Source organism: Chiloscyllium punctatum, chromosome 19 (assembly GCF_047496795.1).
Source record: "Chiloscyllium punctatum isolate Juve2018m chromosome 19, sChiPun1.3, whole genome shotgun sequence".
In the NCBI taxonomy this organism is placed as follows: Eukaryota; Metazoa; Chordata; class Chondrichthyes; order Orectolobiformes; family Hemiscylliidae; genus Chiloscyllium; species Chiloscyllium punctatum.
The window spans coordinates 68,400,649-68,427,957 of record NC_092757.1 but is presented as its reverse complement, the minus strand read 5'-3'; the positions used below and the strand labels follow the sequence as shown (position 1 = coordinate 68,427,957).

The window sequence follows — 27,309 nt, the reverse complement described above, 5'->3', positions numbered from 1 at the left end:
ACATATGTGGGGGGTTACTGGACTAGGGGGGGATAGGACAGTGTCGAGGTAGGTAGAAATGAGTTTATTGTCTCAGCATGCTCCTGTCCCAATGGGTCGGCCAGGGTGGTCAGGCTTGTGGATCTTGGGAAGGAGGTAGAACTGGGCAGTGCAGGGTTCCCGGACTATGAGGTTGGAAGCTGTGGGTGGGAGATCTCTTGAGGTGATGAGGTTCTGTATGGTCTGGGAGATGATGGTTTGGTGATGGGGGGTGGGGTCATGGTCGAGGGGGTGGTAGGAAGAGGTGTCCTCGAGTTGGCGTTTGGCTTCAGCGGTGTAGAGGTCAGTGCGCCATGCTACCACTGCACCCCATTTATCTGCTGGCTTGATGGTGAGGTCAGGATTGGAGCAGAGAGATTGGAGGACTGCGCGTTGAGGGTGAGAGGTTGGAGTGGGGGAGGGAGATAGACAGGTTGAGACGGTTAATGTCCTGGCGGCAGTTGGAAATGAGGTCGAGGGCAGGTAATAGGCCAGCGCGGGTTGTCTAGGTGGATGCAGTGTATTGGAGGTGGGCGAAGGGGTCCTCGGAAGGTGAGCGGGAGTCCTGATTGTGAAAGTAAGCTCGGAGGCGGAGGGGGTGGATTAAGTGTTCAACGTCACAGCGTGTATTAAATTCACTGATGCGTGGACGGAGGGGGATGAAGGTGAGTCCTTTGCTGAGGACTGATCGTTCGTCCTCAGTGAGGGGGAGGTCTGGAGGGATGGTGAAAACTCGGCAGGGCTGGGAGCTGGGATCTGGTGTGGGTGTGGAGCTGGGAGTGGGGACGGAGCAGGTAACTGGAGTGGGTATGATGGTGGGGGGAATTGGGGTGGAGTCATGAGCAGGGGTGGTGTTCCCCTCAGGGTTCTGGGGGCCGGGAATGGTGACAGTGGGATCTGTAGGGGGCGTGTCAGGAGAATGCAGGTGAGTGGTGTTGGTGGGTGCGGAAGTGGTGGCAGACACAGCAGTAGGGGTGGTGGAAGTCACTGAGCGTGTGACATCAGCGATGATGTGAGGGGCGGAAGTGATTTCCCCTTCCCCCACCTCACCCTAGTTCCAAACTTCCAGCTCAGCACTGTCCCCATGACTTGTCCTACCTGCCTATCTTCTTTTTCACCTATCCACTCCACCCTCCTCCTTGACCTATCACCTTCATCCCCTCCCCCACTCATCTATTGTACTCTATGCTACTTTCTCCCCACCCCCACCCTCCTCTAGCTTATCTCTCCACCCTTCAGGCTCTCTGCCTTTATTCCTGATGAAGGGCTTTTACCCGAAACGTCGATTTTACTGCTCCTTGGATGCTGCCTGAACTGCTGTGCTCTTCCAGCACCACTAATCCAGAATCTGGTTTCCAGCATCTGCAGTCATTGTTTTTACCTTAATGAACAGTTGTACCTTGTACTGTTGGACTGCAGTTTATTTCAGCTAGTGGTATGATGAACTGTAGTCCAGTTGCAGTCTTTTGTGTTAGGTAATAATCTAATCTAACATTAGGAACACTGTACACAAGTCTGCCTATCCATCAAGTCCAAAACCCTGCTGTTAATCCATTAGTTAATTTGTGTTAAATTACCAAACTCATTATTATAACTTAAATAATGAGTATCAAACTATAAATCCCTAACATTAATGTTGAATGTTTTTGTCTTATGGAAACAGAGAATAAATAGCCCTTTGGATTAATTTCCTCAGCTTTTTTTTTGTTCCATTAAATTAAAATTTCTTCCTTTGCTTACTGATCTGCATGAGCCTGAAACTATCAGAAAAATTCAGGATGGATGGTGTGATAAAAAACATGGTGTGATAAAAGCACTTGTGACTGGTGACAAAATAGGGTGAGAGTAGAAAAACCTCATTTTGATCCAATTTCCTTATTTTACCCACTAACCTGAAATAAAGTTTTCAGAATCTTGCCATTGATTGAGTTTGATTTATTGTTGTCACACATACCATGATACAGTGAAAAGTATTGTTTTGTGTGCTGTTCAGACAAATTGTACCATACAAAAGTGGATCAGGGTAGCAGAACTGAGTGCAGAATGCAGTGTTATAGCTGCAGAGAGAGAGAGAGAGAGAGATCTGCATTCACATTTGAAGGATCCATTCCAAAGTTTGATCACAGCAGGGAAGAAGCTGCTCTTGAATCTATTCATACGTTTATTCAAACTTTTATATCTTCTGCTTGATGAAAGAAAGTGGAAGAGATTATAACTGGGGTAGTAGGGGTCTTTGATCATGTTGTGTGCTTTCCCAAGGCAGCGGGGAGTATAGAGGGAGTCAATTAATGGAAGGGTGGCTTGCATGTTGAACTTAGCTATGTTCATGACTGTAATTTCTTGAGGTGACTATTTTATTTCCATGCATTTACATCACTTTAAAGACCTAGATCACCTATTCATATTTCACTTCCAATTCTAGAGTAGAATACAATCTCAACAGTTTGGAAACAGGCGCTTCGGCCCAACAAGTCCGCATTAACCCTCCGAAGAGTAACCCAGACAGACCCATTCCCCTACCTGATATTTTCCACTGACAAACACCTGCACCAACCAACCTCACTGCCCTGTGGCCAAACGCTTCAACTCCCCCTCCCACACTGCTGACGACATGCAGGTTCTGGGCCTCCTCCATCGCCACTCATTACCACCCGATACCTGGAGGAAGAACGCCTCATCTTCCGCTTTGGGACCCTCCAACCCCATGATATCAATGTGGACTTCACCAGTTTCCTCTTCCCCTCCCCCACCTTACCCCAGTTCCAACCTTCCAGCTCAGCACCATCCTCATGGCCTGTCCTACCTACCAATCTTTCTTCCCACCTATCTGCTCCACCTTCCTCTCTGACCTATCACCTTTACCCCCACCACCATCCACCTATTGCATTCGCAGCTACTTCCCACCTCACCCCAACCCAACCCAACCCACTCCCATTTATGTCTCCAACTCCAAGGCTCCCAGCCTCCTTCCTGATTAAGGGCTTTTGCCCGAAACATCAATTTTCCTGCTCCTCGGATGCTGCCTGACCTGCTGTGCTTTTCAATACCACACTCTTGACAAGCACCTAACCTATACATTCCTGAACACTATGGGCAATTTAGAATGGCCAATTCACCTAACCTGCACATCTTTAGACTCTGGAAGGAAACCGGAGCATCTGGAGGAAATGCACACAGACATTGGAGAATGTCTAAACTCAACACAGACAGTGACCCGATGCTGGAATCAAACCCAGGTCTCTGGTGCTGAGGTAGCAGTGCTAACCACTGAGCCACCGTGCCACTCCTCTGCTTCACTGAGGAACTTGGCGACACAGAAAACTAGCAGGTAAAACAAAGTGGGTACCTTGCCACAGCAGCTCACAGAGTGCCTGTCCTTATCATTGTCCAATCACTTCTTTTACCCACTATCTCTGTATGTCCATGACCACAATCCTCCTCAACTCTTTATCCATGTGACTGAACATCGGCACACAATCAACGCATTCTCATACCTGCTTTTGGACCAAATTACATTCCACTTCAAGCCTTCAACACTGTCCATTAGAGCTTACTGGTACCTATGACTTATTGGCTCTTGCTAGGTCGTATATCTACACAGGATACTTTTGTGCTGACATGGGCAGACATTTTAGGGCTGTTAGCTTGCTTTCTTAATGTACTTTGACTTTCACGCTTACTTCGAGGCCGCCTGCTTCTGTCTGCACAACATTGTTTCCTTAGCGCACAGGTCTCGAGCACTCAGTTATAGGCTACCAGTCTCTGCAATTTAGCTTGCTTTATTTGCTCAGCAAGAGAGACTAGCAGCTGATGGTGGGTGGCACTGAACAGTCAACCTATTAATTGGTTAGGGATGGACATTTTGTTTCGTGACACCATGCTATAGCAAAGTTAGTGCTGCAGCATGTGTTTCATACAAATGGCAATCTGTGAACAGAAGAGTCCTTAGTGAGGTGAAGGAGGACTACAGTCATTAGGGAAATCCTGTCACAGTCAATCAAGGGGTTCATTTTATTCCAGTCCATAGGGTCATAATCAGCCCTGCAGATCAAATGCAAACAGTCTACAGGTAGATCAGTGAGGATGTTGCTGAGAGATCGTACTGGGGTTTGGATCAGTTTTTCCTGCAGTAGATTGAGTATGTTGAAAGTGAAAGCAAAAGCAATTAGTGGTTTTGTGTGAGCTCTGAATGAGGTACCTTCAGTGAATGAGTAGGAAGTGCAGGAAAGGTTAATACTTTGGGAGCTTGAGACAGGTGGACGTGATGTATACTACACAGAGGATGTGATTTGTGAGCCTTGATGAGATGCTTGTGCAATGGCAGAGTTCATGTGAGTGCTGACCATTGAATATGGGAGCGTAGAGTGAAGATGGTTGCACTTAACTTCATAGAGCAGAGAAGAACATTGACCATTTTGGAGCACTGCTGAGCGTCTCTGATGACGTGGGGCATAGCACTGACTCATACAGCAATTTCAGTCCTAACCAGTTGGGTTTTTAGGTGTGAACTCTTTTGGTGGTCAGCAGGGAAAAGAACTGACCTCCTGTCCAGCATCCTGCTTACCACCACCTCCAGATCCCCATCTGGGAAGTGAAAGAGAGCATTTGCTCCTCTTCTGAATATCTCCAGGATCTAACACTGCAGTTTGTCGAATAATTCCTGGCTTGCAGTATATGTAGTGGTGTGCAGCTGGGCTTTCACTATGGTGCCAGAGGCATGTAAGCCAGAAAGTCTCACCAGTAGTGAGACATCTGCTTCACTCATTGCTGAATCCCAAAGAAACCCACACAGCATCTCAGCGGCATAAATAATAAGGAGAGAAGCAGATGATTATGTGAGAAAATTCACCTTGGGTCATAGGGGACTCACCGTCTACAAATGGGAAAATGCAGCACCCAGTCTCTGAGCCACAGTTGAGTAATTTCTCGGTTTTATTCAGGTTGGGTTTTATTTTCTTTTATTTGCCACCATTTAAATAATTGTATTTAATGTTCAGATTTAGATTAAGTTAAATTTTGAAAGTATAGTCATTTAAACAAAGCTAGTAGCTATTTTAGGAAATAATCACATCTGATTATTGCAGCTGAATTGTGTCTTAATTATAATTTAACATACATGAATAACAATAAAGGAATCTTAGCCAAAATTAACTTATGTTTCAATTTCTGTTGCATCATTAAAGTCAAATTCAGTTCTACCAAGTAATAATTGATAACATTTTAAAAAATAATTCTGACTAGGTCAGGAGTTTTTCTCAAAACGTTACATCTGCAAGCTGGTAGAAAATAAATAATAATGAGAAACAAATGGAAGCAATAGGTTGTGGTGCTGAAAGCCAATACTTTCAAACCTTGATGCATTACTCACATTTCTAATACAATATAATAAAAATTTACTGATCCACGGATGTGAAAGCCTTTTCCTCCCTGACTAATCCAAATTGAAAATCAGATCTCAAAAAAAATTCATTGTTTCCAGCCTGCAGTCTTTGTGGTGCATAAATGAAATAAAATTTTGTGGAATAGTTCAGGTGCTGACATGGAAAATTAGATGGAAGAGCGTCATTTATTGAACAGCCTATTGAAAAGTCTAGCTATCCCATGTAATCGATGTGCTTCATGAAAATGATGGAGGCATTCCGTACCTGCCATGTTTTCACCTGGGACCAATGGTAAATCAGAGAAGCATCCAGGCTAATTAGGGGATTAAAAATCTGGAAAATTTTCTGCTAACTCCTTTGGCCGATCATTGCTCATCAAGAAGTCTCCAGTAACATCCTAAGATGAGCATGTTAAGGTTGTAATCATCTTTTTGTAAGCAGGTTCAGTGAGATCGAGATGTTGGGTTCTGCAGGTGAACTTCCCCTTCAGCCAAATGGATTACTATCTATCTAGTCGTTCCGCCTCACATAGGCCCAAAGCTTTACCAGTTCACTTCTAGATTTCTTGGTGGATATACTTGCACTTGAGACTATTCATACAAACGTATGAATTAAGACCAAGAAGAAGTATATTCCATTCAATAAGATCTGGCTACTCCACATTCCTACCTGTCTCCGATATCCTTTGACTCTCCTTGATTATCAAGAATATATCTATCTCTTTTTAAAAAATGTTCAATGGTTGTACTTCCACCGCCTTCTAAGAGACCGTCCCAATGGGAGTGGCACAGTGGCTTAGTGGCTAGCACTGTTGCCCCATGATGCCAGGGACCAGTGTTCAATTCCAGCCTCAGGTGACTCTGTAGATTTTGCAAGTTCCCTCTATGTCTGCATGGATTTCTTTTGGATCCTCTGGTTTTTCACCCATTGGCCAAAGATGTGCAAGTTAGCTGAAGTAGCCATGCTAAATTGCCTTTTTATGTCCAGGGTTGTACAGGCTGGGTGGATTATCAACAGTAAATGTGGGGATAATGGAGGGATGGTGGGTAGTTGTTTGGAGGGTCAGTGGAGACTTGATGGACCACTATCTGCACTGTAGGGATTCTATGAAAGATTCTCAATCCTCTATGCAAAAGATATTCTCCTAATCTCTGACTGAAATGGGCAATCCCTTATTTTTAAAGTTTTTAGATTCTCCTGTTAGAGGATCAATCTCTTTGCTTCTACCCTGTCAATTCTCCTCAGAATCTTATATGTTTCAATCAAGTTACCTCATAATATGCTAAACAGCAAATGCAAGCCCAACCTCCTAAAACCACACAACTATTTCAAGTATAAGTTTAATCAACCTTCCCTGAACATTCCAAATGCATATATATACATCCTAATTACAATCATGAAAGATTAGGGTACAGTATTACAATGTTAGCAACATGATGAGGAATACTTTCTGTGCCAATGGTCTTGCACTCAAGAGTCTGGCTCAGTGACGTTAAGTGAATGATCAAGCAGAACAGAAAGCGCATCAGAAAGGTGGCACACTGAGATTTTGCCTCTGATTTTATCTTGATCCACTTCTATATTTTTGCAAAATTCTCTAAAGAGTTGTTAGTTTCAGGATTGATCTGAATGTCCACTATTCCTTGAAAACAGTGGAGATGTCTTAAAATGCCTACCAGGGTACTTACTACTTTGAAGGTTGTGTCTCAGACTTTATAAATTCGGAACTGTAAATGTAGCTGTGGATGCTCAATCAGAGTATATTCAAGTGGGAAAATGGTTAGATTTCTGAATGCTTGGGAACCAAGGATGGGGAGGTGGAATTGAGCAAGTTGCCATGATTTTATTGACTGATTCAGCAAGCTTGGTGGACTGAATAGCCATCGCCATCTCCTGCTCCTGTTTCTAATGCTGTGCTTGGATTGCAACACTATATTTGCTTGACAGTCTGTGTTTTACTTTTTGTCATTTATTTAGAAAGGCTGTAATACCACCTGTATGTTAAAGACATAACCTTTAGTCGGTGTTCAGTTTATAGCTGCGTTTTTATTTCTCTAAATCATTCATTTTCAACATATAAGATCACCAGCCCTACCTCACCACACGCTATCATTTCAAATTCAAAGGTGACAGTAACTTCAATAAAACTCATACATTTTTTATCGAGGCAAAGAGTAGAATTGATTTTGAAATTGAATTTCTGATAGTAAAAGTCATTTAGGGTTTCTCTGCAGTGTTTGTGTCCTGGCTATTTTTGCAGTTGCTTTTACCCACTAGGGTAAAAGCGAGTACCACTTGTTTAAGCTTCGAGAGCATCTGCAAAATGTCACAGCATATTAGCTCTATAAATCCCGGCCGCTTGAACATCAGGAGGATGAGTATGGAGGGAAAGCATAACCTTTGCTCTACACTGCTGTTAAACATGTTCAACTGATAAAAAGTCAAGACAGTCTGACTAATAGATTCTCTTGGATCATAAAGGTTAAATCAGGCATTTTCAGATAGTTGTTAATGATTCCAGAGAAATACTCTTAAATTTCACATGAACCCTCAACAAATTCTGCACTCATTGAATCAAATTCTCTTTTGTCAGTGGAGGAGATATTTGGAAGGAGTCAGCCATTTTTAAAAATGTGAGTTGACATTTATATGTTGCTAAAGCAATTTTGTAACTTCTGTACTAGTGTGACATTTGACTTGAGTTGGTACTCTGAAATAGCAACACAAGCCTTATTCCAATTGCACTGAATTGAAAGATGAGTCTTTATTTCCTTTCTCCTCTTTGTGAGCAAGTTGGTGTGAAACAGCCAGACAAAGGTTTAAAACAATGGGAATAGGAATGCAATTTGTACTGCTGGCAAGCTGAAATGATGGCCAGCTTAATTTCAGGATGGCTAGTTTGTAAGGGTTCAGGATAGTAGCAAATTGCAAAAAGAATTATGATTTTGTGTATTATGAGGAGTAGAATAAAATAATTACAACTTGCAGGACAACCATGCATATACAAAAAAAAACTTTTTGATTTATAATCCTTCTCATCTCACCAGAGAGATTTCCAATCTTATGGCAAGCAAAGTGGCCCATAAGACAGAAAATCTAGTACATTGAGTGAGTGGAATGGAAAGAGCTACAAAGGTAGGATATCAGAGCTATTTGAATGGGCAGCATTAGATTTAATGATCAAGTGCTCTTTTTATTATTTTGTCTGGTATTAACTTTTCTGATTCCATTGAATCTTCATTACATCTGATAGGCAAAAAAGAAGATATTGAGGAGGAGGTGCATTTTTTGGAAATCACTATTTTAATTTACCTGACACTTTGCAATTTTTCAGCATATCTGTGATTGCCAATTCAAACCCTCTCACAAATTGTTATTATTTTTGATATACCTCTTATGATTGGTAAAGAATGCTTGAGTGACAAAATCAGCAAAATGAACTTCCAAATAGATTCTTTATTCTAATGTACTACAATTTTCCTGACCATTCCTTTAGATCATCCAAGAGTTGTTGTTCTTTTATGATTCTGGTGCTTTTGAAGTACTTTTTTTTTAAGGTAGTAAAGAAAACTGAGGTGTATCACATCCAAAACAGAACCTCAGTAGGTTTTTTTGTTTTATTTGATCAGTATCGCAAGTTCTACAGTTTAAAACATGTGGTAGTATCACAATCCCAATTACATTCAGGCAAAAAGTGCTTTCCTGAGAAATGTCAGTATTGGGCAAGTCTGCACTGAATTTGGGAAAATAACAAAGACCATCCAAAATAGGCACCATTTATTTTGTAATTTTTATCATTTGTAAATGAGAGAGAACATTGTTAACTTTAGTGTGAATTCAGAATTGTGGGTTAGTATGTTGTCCAGCGGGATGCACAAATCAGTTTTTTCCTGTCAGATCCAGGTATTGTCTGAATTATAAAGGTTAATTAATTCATGTCTAATTGGCATATGTATTCAATGGTGGCTGTGACATTTGTGTACCTCCTGTGAAAAATCTGTTTAGAAGTCTGAAAATGCACACAATGCAAAGTGCACTGAGGCGTTTTATCAAAGTCCATCATGTGAAAGCTGAAATAAGTTAATGGGTATTGCAGAGGTCTGTGCTATGAATAAAAAAATCTAAATTCATGTTGTATGTATGAATAAAGTAAAAGGAACTGCAATTATCAATCTTCCAAGTTTCACATATTAGGAAGTAGTGTATTATGAAAAATCCATATTTGCACAAAATCTGTTCAGAGTTCTGGTTTTGAAAAGATAAATAGTAATACATTTTAAGGCTATGTTATTAAATGATTTATGCATCAATTGCAAGCATAACTGAACAGAATGTGGTGCATGGGAGTTAAATATAAATTGAGGGCTCATGTGGCACAGTGGTAGTATCTCAACCTCTAGCTCAGGAGACCTGGGTCCAAATTCTACCTGCTCCATGGATGTGTCATAAGACTTTTGAACAGTTTGGTTAAAAATAGACATGTTAAAAAGTAATTAAACAACTAATTGAAAGGGCCTGTATTGATGTTACAATCAAATTAAAATGTCATCTGGGTCTCAAACTACAAAGTTCATGACAGTCAGTGCATTGCAATCTATTGACTCCAGGATCCTGTTTTAAAGGAACGGAGCTGTACATCTAGGCTAGGAGTCCCACCTGTGCCAGAAGTGTGTCATAGTGCACCTGAACAGGTTGGTTAAAATATCTCAAACACAAATAGTATCAAACATGGAGCTAGGTAACCCCAAGTACAATTTAAAAATGCAATATATGTGTGATGTGAAGACAATCAAAAGTTACGATTGAATTGCGTTGCAAAGTTTTTTAAATGCGATCAGTAGCTTTTGAGGTACATGAATGGGTCATTAATCTCAGTGCTGTTGTGGGTTGCTGCAATATGAAAATTAGCTGCTGCATCTGCCTACATTGAAATAAAATCCCTGATAATAATTCAAGACAGGAAAGGACTAGTCAGGATTGGGGCAAGTTACAACTGGAGGTTGGGATTTTCTGTATGTGCACCACCCCCTGTGTGATAAAATTACTCCTCAGGTCCTGTTCAAGTCTTTCCCCTCTCAACTTAAACATATGCCTTCTAGTTTTGGATTCCCCTACCCTAGGGAAGAGACCTTGGCTATTCACTCTATCCGTGCCCCTCATGATTTTAAAAAGCTCTATACGGTCATCCCCTCAGTCTCTGACACGCTGGGCAAAAAGCCCCCAGTCTATTCAGCCTCTCCCTGTAGCTCAAACCCTTCAACCCTGGAAACATCCTTGTAAATCTTGTTGAGGAAGGATCACTGGACTTGAAACATTAACTTTGATTTTTCTTCACCAGATACTGCCAGACCTGCTGAGCTATTCCAACAAATTCTGTTCTTGTGCCTTCCTCACTTCCTATCTACCTGCGACTTTACTTTCAAGGAACAATGAACCTGCACTCTAAGGTCTCTTTGTTCTGCAACACACTCCAGGACCTTACCATTAAGTGTAAAAGTCCTGTGCTGATTTGCCTTTCCAAAATGCAGCACTTCACATTTATCTAAATTAAACTCCATCTGCCACTCCTCGACCCATTGACCCATCTGATCAAGGTTCTGACATACTTTGAGGTAACCTTCAGTGTCCACTGCACCACAAATTATGGTGTCATTCATCTGCAAACTTACTAACCATACCACCTATGCTCATATCCAAATCATTTATATAAATGATGAAAAGCAGTGGGCCCAGCACCAATGCGAATTTCCACATGAGCAGTTTTCAGCTCATTTCTCCTTTGACCTTGTAGTGGACAGGTTGCAGTTGTTGGAGGAGGATATGCACGAATTGGGTAAAGCTTTTTTACTGTGCAGGATGGACCACAAACAGAGACAGGAAGACCATCCGTTGATGATAAATACATCTTTTATTATCTCATATAGTAATCCTATGGTTTCAAAATAATTTTTCAATATGTATGACATCTATACTTATTAAATAAGCTTTCTCCTGAACTTGTGCAGAAATATATTTATTCTGTTTACTACTTGCATTTCAGTTATCAAACAAAATAGACAATATGCCTCAGGAGATAACAGGCCATTGAATGGTTCCATGACTATATCAGGCTTGATTACACTCAGCAACAATGTAATACAAGGCTATGGCTTAAATCACAATTGGGAATAAAAGCCTTAAATAGTTCCCTCCGACAACATATGCTTTTTAAAGTTACAACTCCTCAGGGCTATCACAGCTATATAACTCAGAATATATTTAAACATTTTTGGTTGATGAGAAATTGTAGTGTAATGCCACCTGATTTATAAAGCAAAAATGTCTTTGGAGATTTCCAATAAAATCCTCAGTCAGGAGACTCTTAGCATAAAATTATACAGTGTAATTTTTTCTGATTTGTGTTAACAGTTTTATGCTGTATTAGGTGTTATAGAGTCATACGGTATGGAAAGAGACCCTTTGATCCAACTAGTCCATGCCGGCCATAATCCCAAACTAAATTAGTTCCACCTCCTATTCAAAATCAATATAGTTGAAAATAACATGGCATTTTGTCTCTAACCATGTCACCTTAGGGAACTTTACCCTTGGTAACTAAAATTTTAAAAGTATGTTTTAATATTGTATAAGCTTAGATTTTTATTAAAGTTGGGACAAGTGAGACGTTTTTGATTTGAAATTAATCAGTCTTTATTTGATTATGGAGAAGCAATGATCTAGTGGTATTACCTTTGGATTAGTATTCCAGTGATCTAGGTAAGAGTCTAGGGACAAAAGTAGAAAGTCCTGGAGAAACAACACATGTCTGGCATGATCTGTAGAGTGAGAAACAGAGTTAACTTTTCAAGTCTAGTGACCCTTCTTCAGAACTGAAAGAAGTTGGCTTTTGGTGGTATTGGTATTTATGCTGGCCAGAGTGGCAGGACTGGTTGGGATGGGAAGGAGTAAATTGAATACATGGAGATGGCATCAATAGCAAGAGAGAAAAGGAGAGGCAAAGAATGGGATTGTTGATGATAAGCCAAGAGAGAAGTAAATGCTGAGAAGGTTGAGGAGTGTGATTGATTGAAAATGGGCTAGCTGTGCTGAGGACAGTCCATATCAACCAGAACCTAGGGGTGTCAGGGTACATAATGAACGTGGAGTATGGTGCTTGCATTCTGAAATTGTTAAAACTCCATGTCGAGTCCTGAAGGCTGCAGGGTACCCAGGCAGAAGAGAAACTGTTCCTCCAGTTTATGTTGAGCTTTGCTGGAGCACTGCAGGAGGCCTGAGACAGAAATGTTGATGTGGGAACTGAACTGGACTCACCATATAAATACAAGAGCACATCAGGGGCATCAAGGAAACTCCTATCCTGACTCCCCAAAGACTGTCTGTCTGTAATCTCCAAGGCACATGTCAGGATGTGATGGTATAATCCCCGCTTGCCAGGATGAGTGTAGCTCCAATAGCACTCGAGCAACTGGACACCATCTAGGATAAAGTGGTCCACTTGTTTGGCAATACCTCCACAAACATCCAATCCCTCCACCATCGATGCACAGTATCAGCAATGTGTATCATCTAGCTACAGTCAAATGCAGCTTTGATGTCAAGGATAGTCAATGCTTAAAAATAATTTTCCAAACCCACAATGGCTACCAATGGTAGAGACAGCATAGGAACGCTACCACTTGCAAGCATACATCCAAGCCACGCCCTATTCTGACTTGGAAATGTCTCACCATTCCTCTCCGTGTTACTGGGTCAGAATCCTGATGTTCCCTACCTACAGCATATGCAGTGTTTTAAGAAGGCAGTGCACAACTGTCTTCTCAAAGGACAACTAGGGATGGTATAGGGCTTTTGCCTGAAACATTTATTTTCCTGCTCCTCGGATGCTGCCTGACCTGCTGTGCTTTTCCAGCACCACTCTAATCTAGACTCTGGTTTCCAGCATCTGCAGTCTGGTTTCCAGCATCTGCAGTCCTTGTTTTTACCTATGGTATTAAATGCTGGCTGAGCCAGCAATGCCCATGTCCTTTGAGTGGATAACAAAAATGCTATGTCCAGAACACATTTATGTAATTCTAACTACCATCATACTGTAATGAAATATTTTATACAAGATATCTAATCCAATAATACTGAGACTTATTCAATGTTCCCACTAAACTGTGTGTCTATGTGGCAGTGCAGCAGCTTGCTAGGGACAGCATAGACCATGTTATGGGATAAATAATGTGTGAGCATTTAGCGATACTGTGCACTAAAAAATGTTGTCTTTTCTATTAAATTAAGTTTTAATTAATGTACTCATTGTTTCTTCCTGTAGCCCTGCCTGTGATTCCTAGGTTTTTCCGTTAAGTGGCGGATGTGTTTGTTTGTTGCTGTGAAAGTATGTCATGCGTATTTTTTTAAAGCGATCAATCTTCTGTTTCATTTTAGTTGTCTCCAGCGACAGTGAAAGTGAATCAGAGTGCAGTAACTGCAGTCAAGATGACAATGTTTCAGCCAACAGCTCAAAGAACCACAATACAGAAAAAGGGAGAGAGAAACCTGGTAGGAAAATGAAAGGTACAACAGTCTTCTTCTCTGAATTTGCTTTATCTTTAATCATTAGAAAGAAGTGCTTCAGTGTGAAACTTTCCAACATATGCTTGTCCTATCACTGACTACGTTGCTAAATACAATAATGTGAGTAGAATGCATAAAAATCAGACCATAACCTAGCTCTCAGAATTATGGATCACTACTTTTCCAATCAGATAAACTCTAGATGACTAAGCTAAGCGAGAAAACCAGTACCTGGTGTATCTCCCACTGTGATCATGTTTCCCTAGTACATGTTGGTAGAAAAGGGAAGTGATGGCCTAATAGTATTATCACTACACTATTGATCCAGAGACCCAGGTAATGTTGTCGGGACCTGGGTTTGAATCTTGCAATAGCAGATGGTGGAATATGAATTCAATAATAATCTTGAAATAAGGGTCTAATGATGACCATGAATCCATTGAAGACTGACAGGAAAAAAAACTGTTCACTGATGTCCTTTAGGGAAGGAAATCTGCCATCTTTACCTGATCTGGCGTACGTGTGACTCCAGACCCACAGCAATGTGGTTGACTCTTAAGTACCCTCTGGGGCAGTTAGGGATGGGCAATAACTGCTGGCCTAGCTGGTGACATCCACATCCATGGATGAATTAAATATATAAATGAAGGAGCATGGAGGTAGTTTCCGAAGACAGAAACATTTTTTATGTAAGTAGAGTAAAATTGATTTGCATAAAGGGCCACAAAATAGAATGTCCAGTGCGTTGAGATGCCCCATTTACAGCAGGATGAATAGACAGTGCTGAAAGTGTAGTATACAGATCTGACTTCTGTATAATGAAAATAATTTCAGAAACACTGACTGCAAATCTTTTGTGCACTACATAATACCCTGAGGGTGTAACTGTCAGAAAGATTGAACGGGCTGGAACTAATTTCTCTAGAATAGCCAAGACTGAGAAAAGACCTGACGGAGGTTTTTAGAATTGTGGTGAAGTATTACAGGGGTTTGAAGGATGTGACTATGGTGAGATTTATTACTGAAATGGATGGGAAGACTGGTGAGGTCTACCTTGATGTTGAGATCAGCTCATGCTGTTCTTGGTAGGCTGTGGTGATGTTGCCAACTGAGGATGATTATTGCCTGTTCAGTGTCATATTAACTCAGCAACTCACCTCATTAATATTTACCTTCCTACCTTCTTAACATGGAAGTCAGGGAGAGTACCTGTCACTTGCTCCACATTGCTTAGGATCAAATAGCATCTCAGTGCATGACCAGTACATCCCTTTCTACATGCACTGGCATCTGACACTTGCCAACTCCTTATGTCCAGCGTGGTATCTTTTTAATCCACTTCCAAGCTGCTTAGGAGGCTGTTCATTCCATTGTGTCTATGTCAGCTATGCATAAAAGCTGCCTGATCCATTCCAGTCATAAAATGGATAGTTCATTTGAGTGGATAGTTTGCAAATATTTTAAGGGACTTGGAGGGGTTGATGTGAAGGTAGAATTATCCTCAGGCGGAAAAGCAAGTTTGGCACACCTAACTGGAATTCATAGGCTGAATCTGGGTTTTTTTTTAAAGCTGTCAGCTTCACAGATCCTCTGCAGGGCTTATCTCCATGAGGTGTAGCGAGATCTCTCACTGTATCTTACCAAATGAATCTCATTAACTACCTACCTGACCCCTGTGGAACACTGCTTGCCTGATTCTAGCCCCATCTTCCCAGCTGCTGAAGTGAGAACCAACTCGCCACTCAGTGGATATCATCCTGAAATACTAGCATCCCTGATGCCTACACGGTCTTTAAAAGGCAGCCATGCACCTGAGTAAGCACAGGCATTCTGAACTGCCCTGCTCTTCTCATGTCTGAGAAAAGGAGTGGTACCATGATTCTCTGACAAGGACCTGTTTGTCCTGTTGGACTGTGTAGCCCAGGCGAGGAGGCTGTCCTTCTCCCCAAAGGACCAGGAGACCAGGCCACATTTCTAGGCCCAGGCATGTCTGCTCTGGGGTCACCACCTGCTGCAGAGTGGTCACACAGTCTAAAGGGATAGCCAGCAATGCCACATGTAGGTCAGTGACCTTCTCCACTCCACTAGGGTAAGTGGCATAGTCTGCCACCTCACACTCTCTCTACCTCTTCTTCTGCACCCACCTTCCACTAAGGCTCATGCTCTCTCACTCTCACTGTTACATACAGCATCTTCCCTCACTTGTCCTCATTCCCTCCCAACCACCACAACACTGATCCTCCATTGCTTCTGCTCTGCCTCCTCACCCTTTCGGGATCCCCCCCCCCCCCCCCCCCCCCCCCCCCCACCTGCACTAGCATCTGTGCCAGTTACTTCTATCTCACTCAGTCCCTCCCTTTCTCTCATTGCAGGAAAGAATAGTCATGACAAGGTTAGTGCACATTTGCCCAGCATTAGGCTTGTCAACCCCTCTGAGGAAAGAATCTTCACAGGAGGGGACCAAATCCTTCCTGTGGAGTTGCTGAAATATCCATGCTCCCCAAATAGAACATGTACCTCATGTTCACTCATCTGCAACTTCTACTGTAACTCCATTGTCAGTGTCATTCATAGCACAAAATCTCCAACTAATGGCTGTGGCACCTTCTCCCTCTTGTGTCTTGCTGGGCCCTATGGAGAAATAAGTTGTTCTGTGAGAAAGCAATTCCTTTATCGCTGAGGAAGAGAGGCCAGAGGCTTCAGAGGAAGCATTGGTAAGGCAGTCTCCGGTACCCCCGAGTCAGACAGTAATACCTCAGTGGGGAACATCTGGATTAAAGAGTTTGGGAGCAGGATCATTTGAGTGCCTGTATGCGAGGAGGACTGCTGGAGATCAGGCACCTGCTCAACCCTTGACAGGAAAGGACCCTGTGGTGTTGGTAATCAGTAACTTCATTCACATGCATAGGGAGGAAGAGGAGTAGCAGACAGGGATGTAGGAGGCAAAGATCCTCAGAGTACAGAGGCTGCAGCTACACTAAGGGGGCCCAGATGCCTCAATCATGCAGTCATCAGGCTAACTCTGTGGACAGGTTGGTAACCATGAAAAGCCTGGCCCAGCACTCTCTCCGGGTCTGTTGGAAATACTCACCCAGTCACTCACTCACTCAATCACCCCAGTCATTAATCCTCAAGATGAAGGCATGGTAACAGGGGTCCTGACACCTGGTGTGTCCTCCACACAAGGAGACAGGACAGTGCCAGGAGGCACCATGCTGGAGAAGGAGCCACACACAATCAAGAAGACCCTTGGCATGTTTGGCTATCCAGACATAAACACCCTTGGAATTGCCTGATCAAATCCCCAAAGCCAAAGGACCCCAGTGCTGTGTGGGCTCCTTCCACCCCAGCTATGGAACCTGGAATAATAGTGAGATATGGTGGGAGGGAAACACAGTTGAACTTCTGAGGACATTTTGATGCCACAGGTGACATTGCACAGCGTATAAGTGTCAGATTTTCATAAATCTGCCTGGTTTTGCCATGCATTGATTTGTTTGAGTCTCTGTATAGCTCTGAATATAACTGAGCCATGTCATGACCTTATAGGAAGCATCATGGATTGATGTCTCTGTTGAGAGCATGCTGTAGCCTGTGGAAGTAAGATGAATAAGGTGTATGCGGGGCAATGAGTTCAGCTGGCACTGTTTCACCTTGTGGTCACATGACACTATTCTGTACCTGCCCTCTGTGTGAAAAATGTTAGAGTGATCACAGTGGTCAGGAGCATGCAGGGCAAGGAGGTGCAGAGCGAACTGGGACCTAATGCCTTAGGATTTCTGATGGTTAGGGAGCCCGTACATTGTATAGGCTTAAGTGTAATGATCTTGCCCTTTACAGGGTCACCCATCACTGGGACTTGCAGCCCCCTCCCTCACATGTCGAATCACTTACCCTGCCCATTTGGCTGTGGTTACAAACATTTTCTGTGCTTTCTCAATTCACAGCAAGTGCTCTTCTGGCAGTGGCTTTCAACCTCTAGTTCCTCATGTTAGTGAGATCCCGAATATCCAGGTTCATTCCTGTGATCCCGTTGAGTTTGCATATCCCAGGTTTGCATTGCCCAACCCATCTACATGAGTCTGCACATGCCTACCTTAACCTCCCAGCTCCTGGCATATAAGGTGCCATGTGTGGTCACACACAGTCCTCCCCTTGGAGCCAGAGTTATCTTGACCATGACTGGACATCCCCCTGCCATATGAGACATTCCAATCTGTGCTATACGATCTCCGCCCCTTACAAATGTATGGTCTCTTTCACAATTGTCAAATTGTCACTCCCACCCCGTCCCTTTCACCAAATCTGCAACCTCAATTCCCAGTAGGTTATGAGTAGCCTCCCTGCAGCATTGGAACACCTTACCCCCCGTGCCCCCGACCCCCACCCTAACCACCCCCCGCCTCCCCCCCCCAACTTTAGCTCCCCTACTTTCTCTGTCTAGAACCGATGGATTAACCATGCTCTATCCCTTTGAGTCACAGCCCCAGGCAAGAAGTGTCCTGATCCCTGACTGGTGCCTCTGTATCTCCCAGACTGAATTATCCCTAAACCTCTGGACAGGCTGCTATGCAGCCACAGCACTTACCGTAAGGTGTGTTCTGGACTGTAGAGGCTTGGACACCCAGGCTGAGAGAACCCTAACCCAATGCTTGATCATAGTCAATTTCCTGGATTGGTATTAGAGTCTGTCATTCACTTACTGTGGTAGGATTGATGGATGCATCCTTGGACTTTGGTGAGGACTACCTGCTGGAGACTCTGAGACCTGGCTGCTTTGTTGCTGCACGAACTGTATATATGCCATGTGAGCTGCTGGCACATGGTGCAGGTGAGAGATTGATGGAGTACAATGCCATTCATCAAGATGTATGCACGCCGTTCACTGAGGACTGTTGGCCAACAGGTCAAGCTTGTGTGATTGTGCCAATAGACATGGTAAGGCAGGGATACTAAGAGCATGCAGTGAAGGAGCATTAACAGAGCAAGCAAGAAGCCCCAAGATATACATCCTGGTCCAATCTATGAGCTAGGTGTGTCCCCCTTTGCACAAAATGTCTTCATAGCAACCTTTCAATGCTAGTTGCCAGTGCTCCCTGCAATGCAGTTAAGAACTTTGTAAGTGTCCTGCAAATGGATCAGAGAGGTGCTATGAGAGTTCTGAGAGGCTGGGGGTTATTGATGCCAATTCTTTGAATGGTGTCCATGGGTCATGCCCTGGAATGCTGTTTATTGCTGAGCTACGTGGTGGTTCTTCACAGCCAGCGATTGCTGGAATTGCCAGATGGCTGCTCTGACTTCCATGTTGAGAATTCTCGATGTCTAGTTCATTTTTTTTCAGTCATCTAAACTGAGGAGATCCTAAATCACCTGTTAATATTTTTTTCTTTTTTTCTCTAAATCTCCTGGTTACATTTTTTTTCCTTTTAACCCCACACTACTGCCTTACTGTGGTAGTGCTGATTTTTCCCCAGCACCCATGTTGTATGTGTGCGCAGGTGTAGGACACAGTGAAGAACAACAAGTATTTATATTCTTTATTTATATTTCACCACCAGAAAGAAAGGAAACACCAGAGTGGCCAACGACAAGCAGTGCCCTTCACGACAAAGGGCAAAGCTGTGTGATCAAAAAGTGAAGGGGAGGGCAGGGATTAAATCAAAATAGAGTTGGAAGGGAACTAAAATGCTCCAATCCCTGCGGTGCCCACCTCTTCCCGAACAGCTCAAGGGTGTTGGTAGACACAGTGTGTTCCTTCTCCAGGGACACCCAGGCTTGAACATAACCACGGAAGAGGGGCAGGCAATTGGCCATAATGACCCCTTCTATGCCTACTGCCTGGACCTGCTTATGGCCAGTTTGGCCAGGCCCAGGAGCAGACCCACAAGGAGATCCTCTGAATTACCCTCGCCCCTCCACCTGGGTGTCAATGTCCAGTTCATTTGGGAAAATGGGAAACTTAATGTCAGTGAGATGAGTTGTGCCCTTAGTAAGGTGTTTAACAAGCTATAGTCTCCTTAAACAGGCACTAGTCACTGCCCTGCAAGAATCTCACCGCAGCATCTGGCAATTGTATAAACAGTACAGCGTGTTGCTCCCGTCTGAGACAGGCCTTACTGGAATTTGCTGATGATTCTGCCACTCATTTCAGTATAAGCCATATCTTTCAAGCTCCCATAATATTCTGCCCCATAGTTGATATGAATGTATGAACCTTTCATGATAGGATGATGAACTTATCAATTTCAGTAGAATCATTCTGCGAGGAATCAAAACTAGTCATAGAATTCCTACAGCATGGAACAAGCCATTCAGCCCATTGAGTCCATACCAACCCTCAAAACCAATACGCCCCATAACCTGCATTTCCCATAATCCACCTAGTTTACACACTGTGGTTAATTTAGCATGGCCATTCTTGCTAATCTGCACAACTTTGGACTGTAGGAGAAAACCCATGCAGACAAGGAGAGAATGCGCAAACTCCATACAGACAGTCGCCTGTGGGTGGAATTGAATCCAAGTTCTTGACACTGTGAGGTAGCAGTTCTAACCAATGAACCACTGTACTGCCCTGATCAGGGTATTTGACTAAAGCAAACCCCCTTGACTGGTCACCTGTGATATAACTGATGTCTTTCAATTTGCTTGCAAGCTTAAAACTCCCAACTCTCCTTAAAAAGGAATCTTGAAATTCAAAGGTATAATTTCATTGGAGGAAAATATTTTGAGAATCTTTCAACTTCAAAAATAATCAGGTTGGATAAAACAGGAGGCAATTAGGACAAAATTCTGATATGTGGATTTTTGTTTGAATTTCAAATAACTTTTTCACAGTTATATTCTCCATAAACTGCATGCTGCTAATTTATTGTTTTGCAGTTTCGAGCTATGAGCCAACCAGTAGAACTGCAGCAAGCTATAAATTAACCAACACTTTGTCTGAGAGTCGGACCAGTCTTGGCAGTGAACATGGAGGACATTCAAGTGCCACAGGGAGCTACAGTGGTGATGGTCCTGGTGATGACTGCAGTGATTTTGACAAGAATTCACTAGGTTAGTACAATGTGACATTACCTTTTGTGATTCTGTAATTCAGGAAAAATTAAATGTAAATGTGTAGGGCTTAAGATAAGATTTAACATATCTGCAGTGTGCAATTTACAATTGCTGACAATGTCATACTTAAACTTATTCTGAAAGTATAGGGTGAAGCAAATGCATAATTTGTAAATGTCTTAAGTGAGCTGCTTTCATGGAACCATTATTATGAAAGTAACTTCTCAGTATAAGCCAATTAAACTGTCAGTATTCCCGTTCACAAGCACTTTCTAAATCTATATTTAAAAAAGTAATAAATGATGTGTATTGCTCCCAATAAAATTACATTTTATTGTGGAAGAACTTACTTAGTAATGTAACTTCGTATTGTCCTGTTCATTGGCAGTTTGAGAACTTTGAGGTTATGTTGGTTCAGTTAAGAACTATGAAATTAGCAATTTGATAATCAGAAAAGGAATATTACCAATTGGATAACTGGGAACACTGGAACTAAAAAAGTTGCAAAATACTTTTGGCTCCAGTTTCAATATAGGTGAAGTCCTTAAGTTGACAAAATGGAGTTATGAATCCTGAAAGCAAAACTTGTATTGTCATCAGACCTGCTGGAAGTCATCATTTAGATACTTGTAATTTAGATTATTTAAGTAAACAGCAATGTAGTTTTAATTTAACAAATAGACAGTTATTCACTTGATCACCCCGAAAGAAGCACAGGCTATTTGGTCTATTTAATCCATTCTTATATCAAAATACTTAACATCATTAAACAATCTCTTGAATGACTCTCATTTTTTCTGCCACTGTTCATAATATTTCACATGTTTGAAAGACCAAATGTTTAAATGTACTGAAAATGCATCTGAATTGTATGCCACTTCTTCTAACACTGACCATTATCATAATTGTCTCTTTTGTAGCAGATGAAAGCAAGCATGTCTGGCAGTTTGATAAAACTAGAACACAAGGGCGCAACATGGCAGATACTGGAATTCTGAAATAAAAACAGAAAATGCTGAAAATACTCAGCAGGTGAAGCAGCATTTTGTGGAGAGAGAATCAGAGTTGATGACTTTTGTCAGAACTGAAGAGCTGGAGATGTAAACGGTTTTAAGCAACTGCAGTGTTAGGGAAAACAGAGGATGGGGATGAACAAAACAAGGCCTGTGATAGGGTAGAAGAGATTAAATGACTGAAGAGATCTAGGGTAAAGCAAAAGGTGACAATGATTGGATTAATAACAAAAAAATTATAAAGGAGAAACAGAAGTTTCACCAACAGTTTCTGTTCAAAAAAGGGGCAAAGTTTATAATCTGAAATGAAACTCAACAGCTTGAATTTTGCTGTCATTACTCTGAAATGAACAGCGGTGTTTGGAGTCTGCACACAGAATGTTATGCACTTAAATCTAGAAGTTGCTGCTAGTAATTCTACACTTCCCTCAGGCTGCATGGTTGACATATTCACAGATTGCAAATACAGAATCAATGAGAACATGGGCTTTTATGTAATCAGTGTCACTTTAAGTCAACTCCAAAAAGTTGTCCTTTGCTGAATGAGATGAAACTGGATTCTTAATGGCATACTAACTTCATAATCATAAATGAAAAGTTTTCCAATCCCAAAATCTTCTATTATATTGTGGAATCTACACTCATGATAAAGTTCTATATTATTTAAATAATATGTGTTTTAATTAGTCTTCCACATTAATCTCAGGCATGTGTTCCAATTGTTTATTTTGTTCTCCATTCATCACTTGTAATTATCATTTGCAATCAAAACATTTACTTCCATCTATAAGAATATTTCAGTGTAACTGGCACTTAACCTACTTACTGTCTTCACTGCTGCTGGGTATGTGGTGATCACTTTGCCTTGGCACCAGATTTAATCTGCTGTCAAGAAAGGGAAGTCCATGGAACAAGATCATGAGAACACAGATGCTTAGATCTTTGTAGACATATTTGCCACTGGCTTTAAGAGTGCACTTGTCTATATGCTTTGGACAGTCTGGTTTGCATCTGCCAATCTCTTAATGAACATGATATTTTCTTCATTCTACTAGTACAGTATTTCTCTCCTACTCCATTACAAGCTGCTATCTAGACTGCTCTTGTAACATCACAATGTTAAGAATCAGTCACATTGTTATGTGTCGAGAGTGTGCTGCTGGAAAAGTACATCTGGTTAGACAGCATCCGAGGAGCAGGAGAATCGACATTCAGGCTAAAGCCCTTCTTGATGAAAGGCTTATGCCTGAAATATTGATTCTCCTGCTCTTAGGATGCTGCTTGACCAGTTATGCTTTTCCAGCACCACACTCTCAACTCTGATCTCCAGAATCTGCAGTCCTCACTTTCTCCACATTGCTATGTGTCAAGAGTCAAATGTCAGCCAGATTAAATAAGGAAAAGCACTAAGGAACATTAGTGAAGCAGATGATTTCTTTTTTTCAACAATCAACAGTGCTGGTCGATGTCACCTAGCTTTTTATTTCAAATTTCACCATCTATCATGTAAGATTCAAACCTGTGTCCCAAGAGCAATGAGCTGGAGTTCTGGGGTTACTAATCTAGTGACATTGCCTTCCCCTTACAATCATGGCAACTTCCTTCCTAATGCTTTTGATTGTCTTCCTTTATTCTCAACTGAGAATCCTTTGCCAACAGCACGCACAGGCACACACACCTACGTGCACACACACACACATTTCTTCGTGTTTTGCTCCACCAGCTATTTTGTTTGATGGATCATCTTCCACATTTACCACCAGCATGAAGCTATCATCTACTTCCACCTCCATTTGTTCCTCTGTGAGACCCTAGTACAGTCCTCAGCCATAGACACCAGCTATACCCTTTCCACTGGTGCCAGCCTGTGCCAGTAGAGGCAATTCAACATCTGCAACTATTTCAGTCAAAACCTTTGCCCTGATACTAAATTGAAAGAATATAAATTTTAAAAACAACACAAGTAAATTTTTAAATTCACAAAATAGGTGTTTTATTTGGAATCACTTTAACAGTAGGAGGTTAAGAGTAAAAGAGCTGTTGCTGATGATAATGACTTTGCTGTTTCCATTCATAACTTCTTTAGAACTTTGCACTTGTGTCTTTACCTTTCCCATTATAGTTTCATTTTCTTTGCATCTCAACCTTTTTGCCACTTAATCCCTCTTTTTGCACATCCTATCTTTTAACGTTCTCTTTTGTTTGTTCCCCCCATCCACCTTCCCTGTCTTTTTTTCTTGCTTAAATTCGGTATATATCGGATTGTTTCCAGTTCTGAAGAAGGGTTGACATGAAACGTCATTTCTGCCTCCACAGATGCTGCCTAACCTCCTGACTATTTCTAGCAGTTTGTGATGAAATCATAAGATTGCTTCAAGCATGTTTCATGATTGTTTAATTTAGACCATACTTTTGAGTCTTTTGGTTGCTGTTTAAGTGTATTGCACTCTTGCACATATTGTCTGGAAAGGAGGGTTTTGTTTTAGCCATAGAATAGACATAATGGTGTCTTCGTTGGTAATCATTATTGTATTGGCAACTTCTTCTGTATGAATGCTGTATTGATCTGAAAATCAATGTTTGAAATTATCCTTTAGTTTTCTGCTTGGTTTTGAAATTATAACAGCTTTGTGGAAATTTTCTTTCACGTTATGTTTTTCAAAGGTCTCTATTTAAAGTGTTCCCTCATTGTATAGACATTCTGTATTCCATAATAAAAGCTATTATTTGATACATGCAAATTTCAACACAAGTTATGCATGTTTGATACACAGTTTCAATTGATGCCATCAATTAAATATGCCAAATCAAATTTGGTATGAGCATATTGAAAACTGAATAAAACATGGCTAATTTTTTTAATGATCAATCTTAGGAAGACCTTTGATGGATTAGGAGGTCAAATACAATCAACATTTTTTATGAAAGGTGTATCTGCCTATTAATGCAAAGCCTGTTTTGCCCCATGTATTATCAATGTCAGACAGAATATGCACTGGTTTTACTCTATGGCTACACAGAAAAGAATTACAAACACATAGCTGCATGCAGTTTGATTCTAAAATGTCAGTTTCTTACAATTGACAACAGAGGTGTCAGCCCTGTATGTAAAAAAAAAAGTCAAATATCGTAGTCTACTTTAGAAAGGTTGGACAGGAGAGTCCATTATCACAAATAAATAATATTTAAATAAATCTAAAAATAATTGTGATGTTTTAACACCAAGTTCACTGCGACATACCATGCTCTAAGCAGGATATTTCAATACAATTCAATTCTACTATATGCTTGTATTTTAATGAGATACCTATTTGATACAGTAAAAAATCTGTGTAATGCATGTTCTGGTGCAGGCAGACGCTGAATTCTGACAGTCATTCTTTGTGCAGCTATAGAGACAAAAATACAAAATTGGGCGTATTACCTCTTTGATTGCTGCCCCTTTGCAAATCATCCTGTGGCTGTGTTTTAAAACATAATTAGTGACAATAATCAAAATACCACTTTGTTTTCTGGTGCATATTTATTTCAGGTCTTCCCTCACCATAATAATAATAATAATGCTGCTATTTACTCTAATTGCCAAAACAGCAATTATTAGCATTGCTATTCATATGTTAATTTTAAACTCTGACTTTCGATATGTTGCAAGGTGGAAATCAACATGATTCCTAGCACCTCGCTGATGATGGGTATGCACAAGACTTCTGAGCAAATATTAGTATTGTTACTTTTAAATTATATCTACACACTGCAGCCAGAAATGTTAATTTAATCCTTCTTCACAGAAGGAAAAGATACAAATTATGTAACAGTTATAGGAGTCTAGCGATTCTCCATAAGAACAGATAAGGGGAGCAAACATGTGGCCAACACTATAGCATTTGCTCTGTGTGGTACGCTGTTGTATTTATTTTAATTCTGAGTGTAAATGATGCAATAAATTGCACTAACATCATGGCAAAAATGCTCTACAACAAACACTTGTTTAGACAAGAAATATGAGCTTATTGCTTTATAGTTTGTGTAATATTACTAAACTTATCATGCCAAATGTAGTGCAAATGCGAATATTGAATATTGTAGATTAAAGACTTTGGCACTATTTTGTTGTTGAGTGAGGCTAGTTGTTCATTTTGTTTGAAGGCAATACAATCTACACTTTAAAAAAAATCTAAATACAGGGGAAGATATCCTGGGAAAAGCCTAGTTTAAAGAATATGGCAAATTTTGAATTGGCTTCATGGATATTTTTATTGAAATTCTTGCTTTTGCCTTTTTGAATCCCATGTTTCCCAGTTTCATGTCCCTTTTTGATCCAGTGTAATTGAGAAAATAATTGTTTGCTGCTTTTCGTCCTTTCAGCACAGGGATGACGTGTACAACTTAATCTGTTGGGGTAATACATGCTCTGTGAAGTGTTTTAAAATGAATCTCTTTATGTCTGCTGCAGGTTGTCATTGAGTGGGCCAGGGTCCAGGCTCCTCCCAATCTCTGTCATCCAAGGATTGCCCCTGTTCTCCTTCCCAAAACACCCGGGTTGGAGCTGTTGGTTCTGATGTCATATGAATAAAAGAATTGTATAAACTGACGCAAGTCCTTGAGTCATTTTTTTTAGATCAAATAGCTTTAACTCCAGAAGAGTTCATTTTCTGAACTTGTCTCTGGATAACGTTGTAGTTTGGGAAAATCTTTGCTGTAATAATCCACAGCTGAATCTAGTATGTTCCAGTTATTTAATCTATTTTATTCATGAGATTTCCAAGTGTGCAAAATCCTTTTTGAACTCCAATGTTAAACACCACAATCCCAGTGTGCTGTTGTGAAGCTTTAGTTGCTACGTGTCACTGAGGCAATAAATCTGAGTAGATGTTTGAATTGTTCATGCAGTTTCACGCTGGCTTTTAGGTTTAAACTTGAGCAGATACGCTTCGTTTGTGGCTATGTGAAAGCGTTCTTAAGATTTACGGAGAAGCTGAAATCTAAATTTGTGACTGTATTGTCTGCTACATGCAACTGTTAGACTGCAGAAGGTCATGGGTAATTATTTACCACATTCCAATTGCACATTGTGGTGCCTAAATAAACTATAATTTAATTATGTGGAACTCTAGAGTAGCTAAGAAAATACTTTAAAAGTGCTCGAATCACTTATAAATCTGCTGCCTTTGTTTTATCCCTTTCTCTAAGTTTCTTTTAGTCATTCACAGGATCAGGGTGTTGTTGGCTAATCCAGCATTTATTGCCCATTCCTAATTGCTGAGAGGGCAGTTCAGAAT

The 27,309-nt window shown here is 41.1% G+C and overlaps 1 protein-coding gene across 3 annotated transcripts in view; it reads left to right on the top strand.

Annotated features, from left to right (window-relative positions):
• The window catches only part of LOC140491439 (rab effector Noc2-like), a 168,701-nt gene extending 142,080 nt beyond the window's left edge, over nt 1-26,621 (top strand). For 2 of the 3 annotated variants that reach the window (XM_072589608.1, XM_072589610.1), the window contains 3 exons: nt 13,830-13,958; nt 20,841-21,014; nt 21,938-26,621. In XM_072589608.1, the coding sequence (XP_072445709.1) occupies nt 13,830-13,958; nt 20,841-21,014; nt 21,938-22,020 (386 nt within the window). In that variant the 3' untranslated portion in view covers nt 22,021-26,621. The remainder of the gene's footprint in view (nt 1-13,829; nt 13,959-20,840; nt 21,015-21,937) is intronic. The other variant, XM_072589609.1, reaches the window with a different exon arrangement.
• The last annotated feature ends 688 nt before the right edge of the window (nt 26,622-27,309 follow it).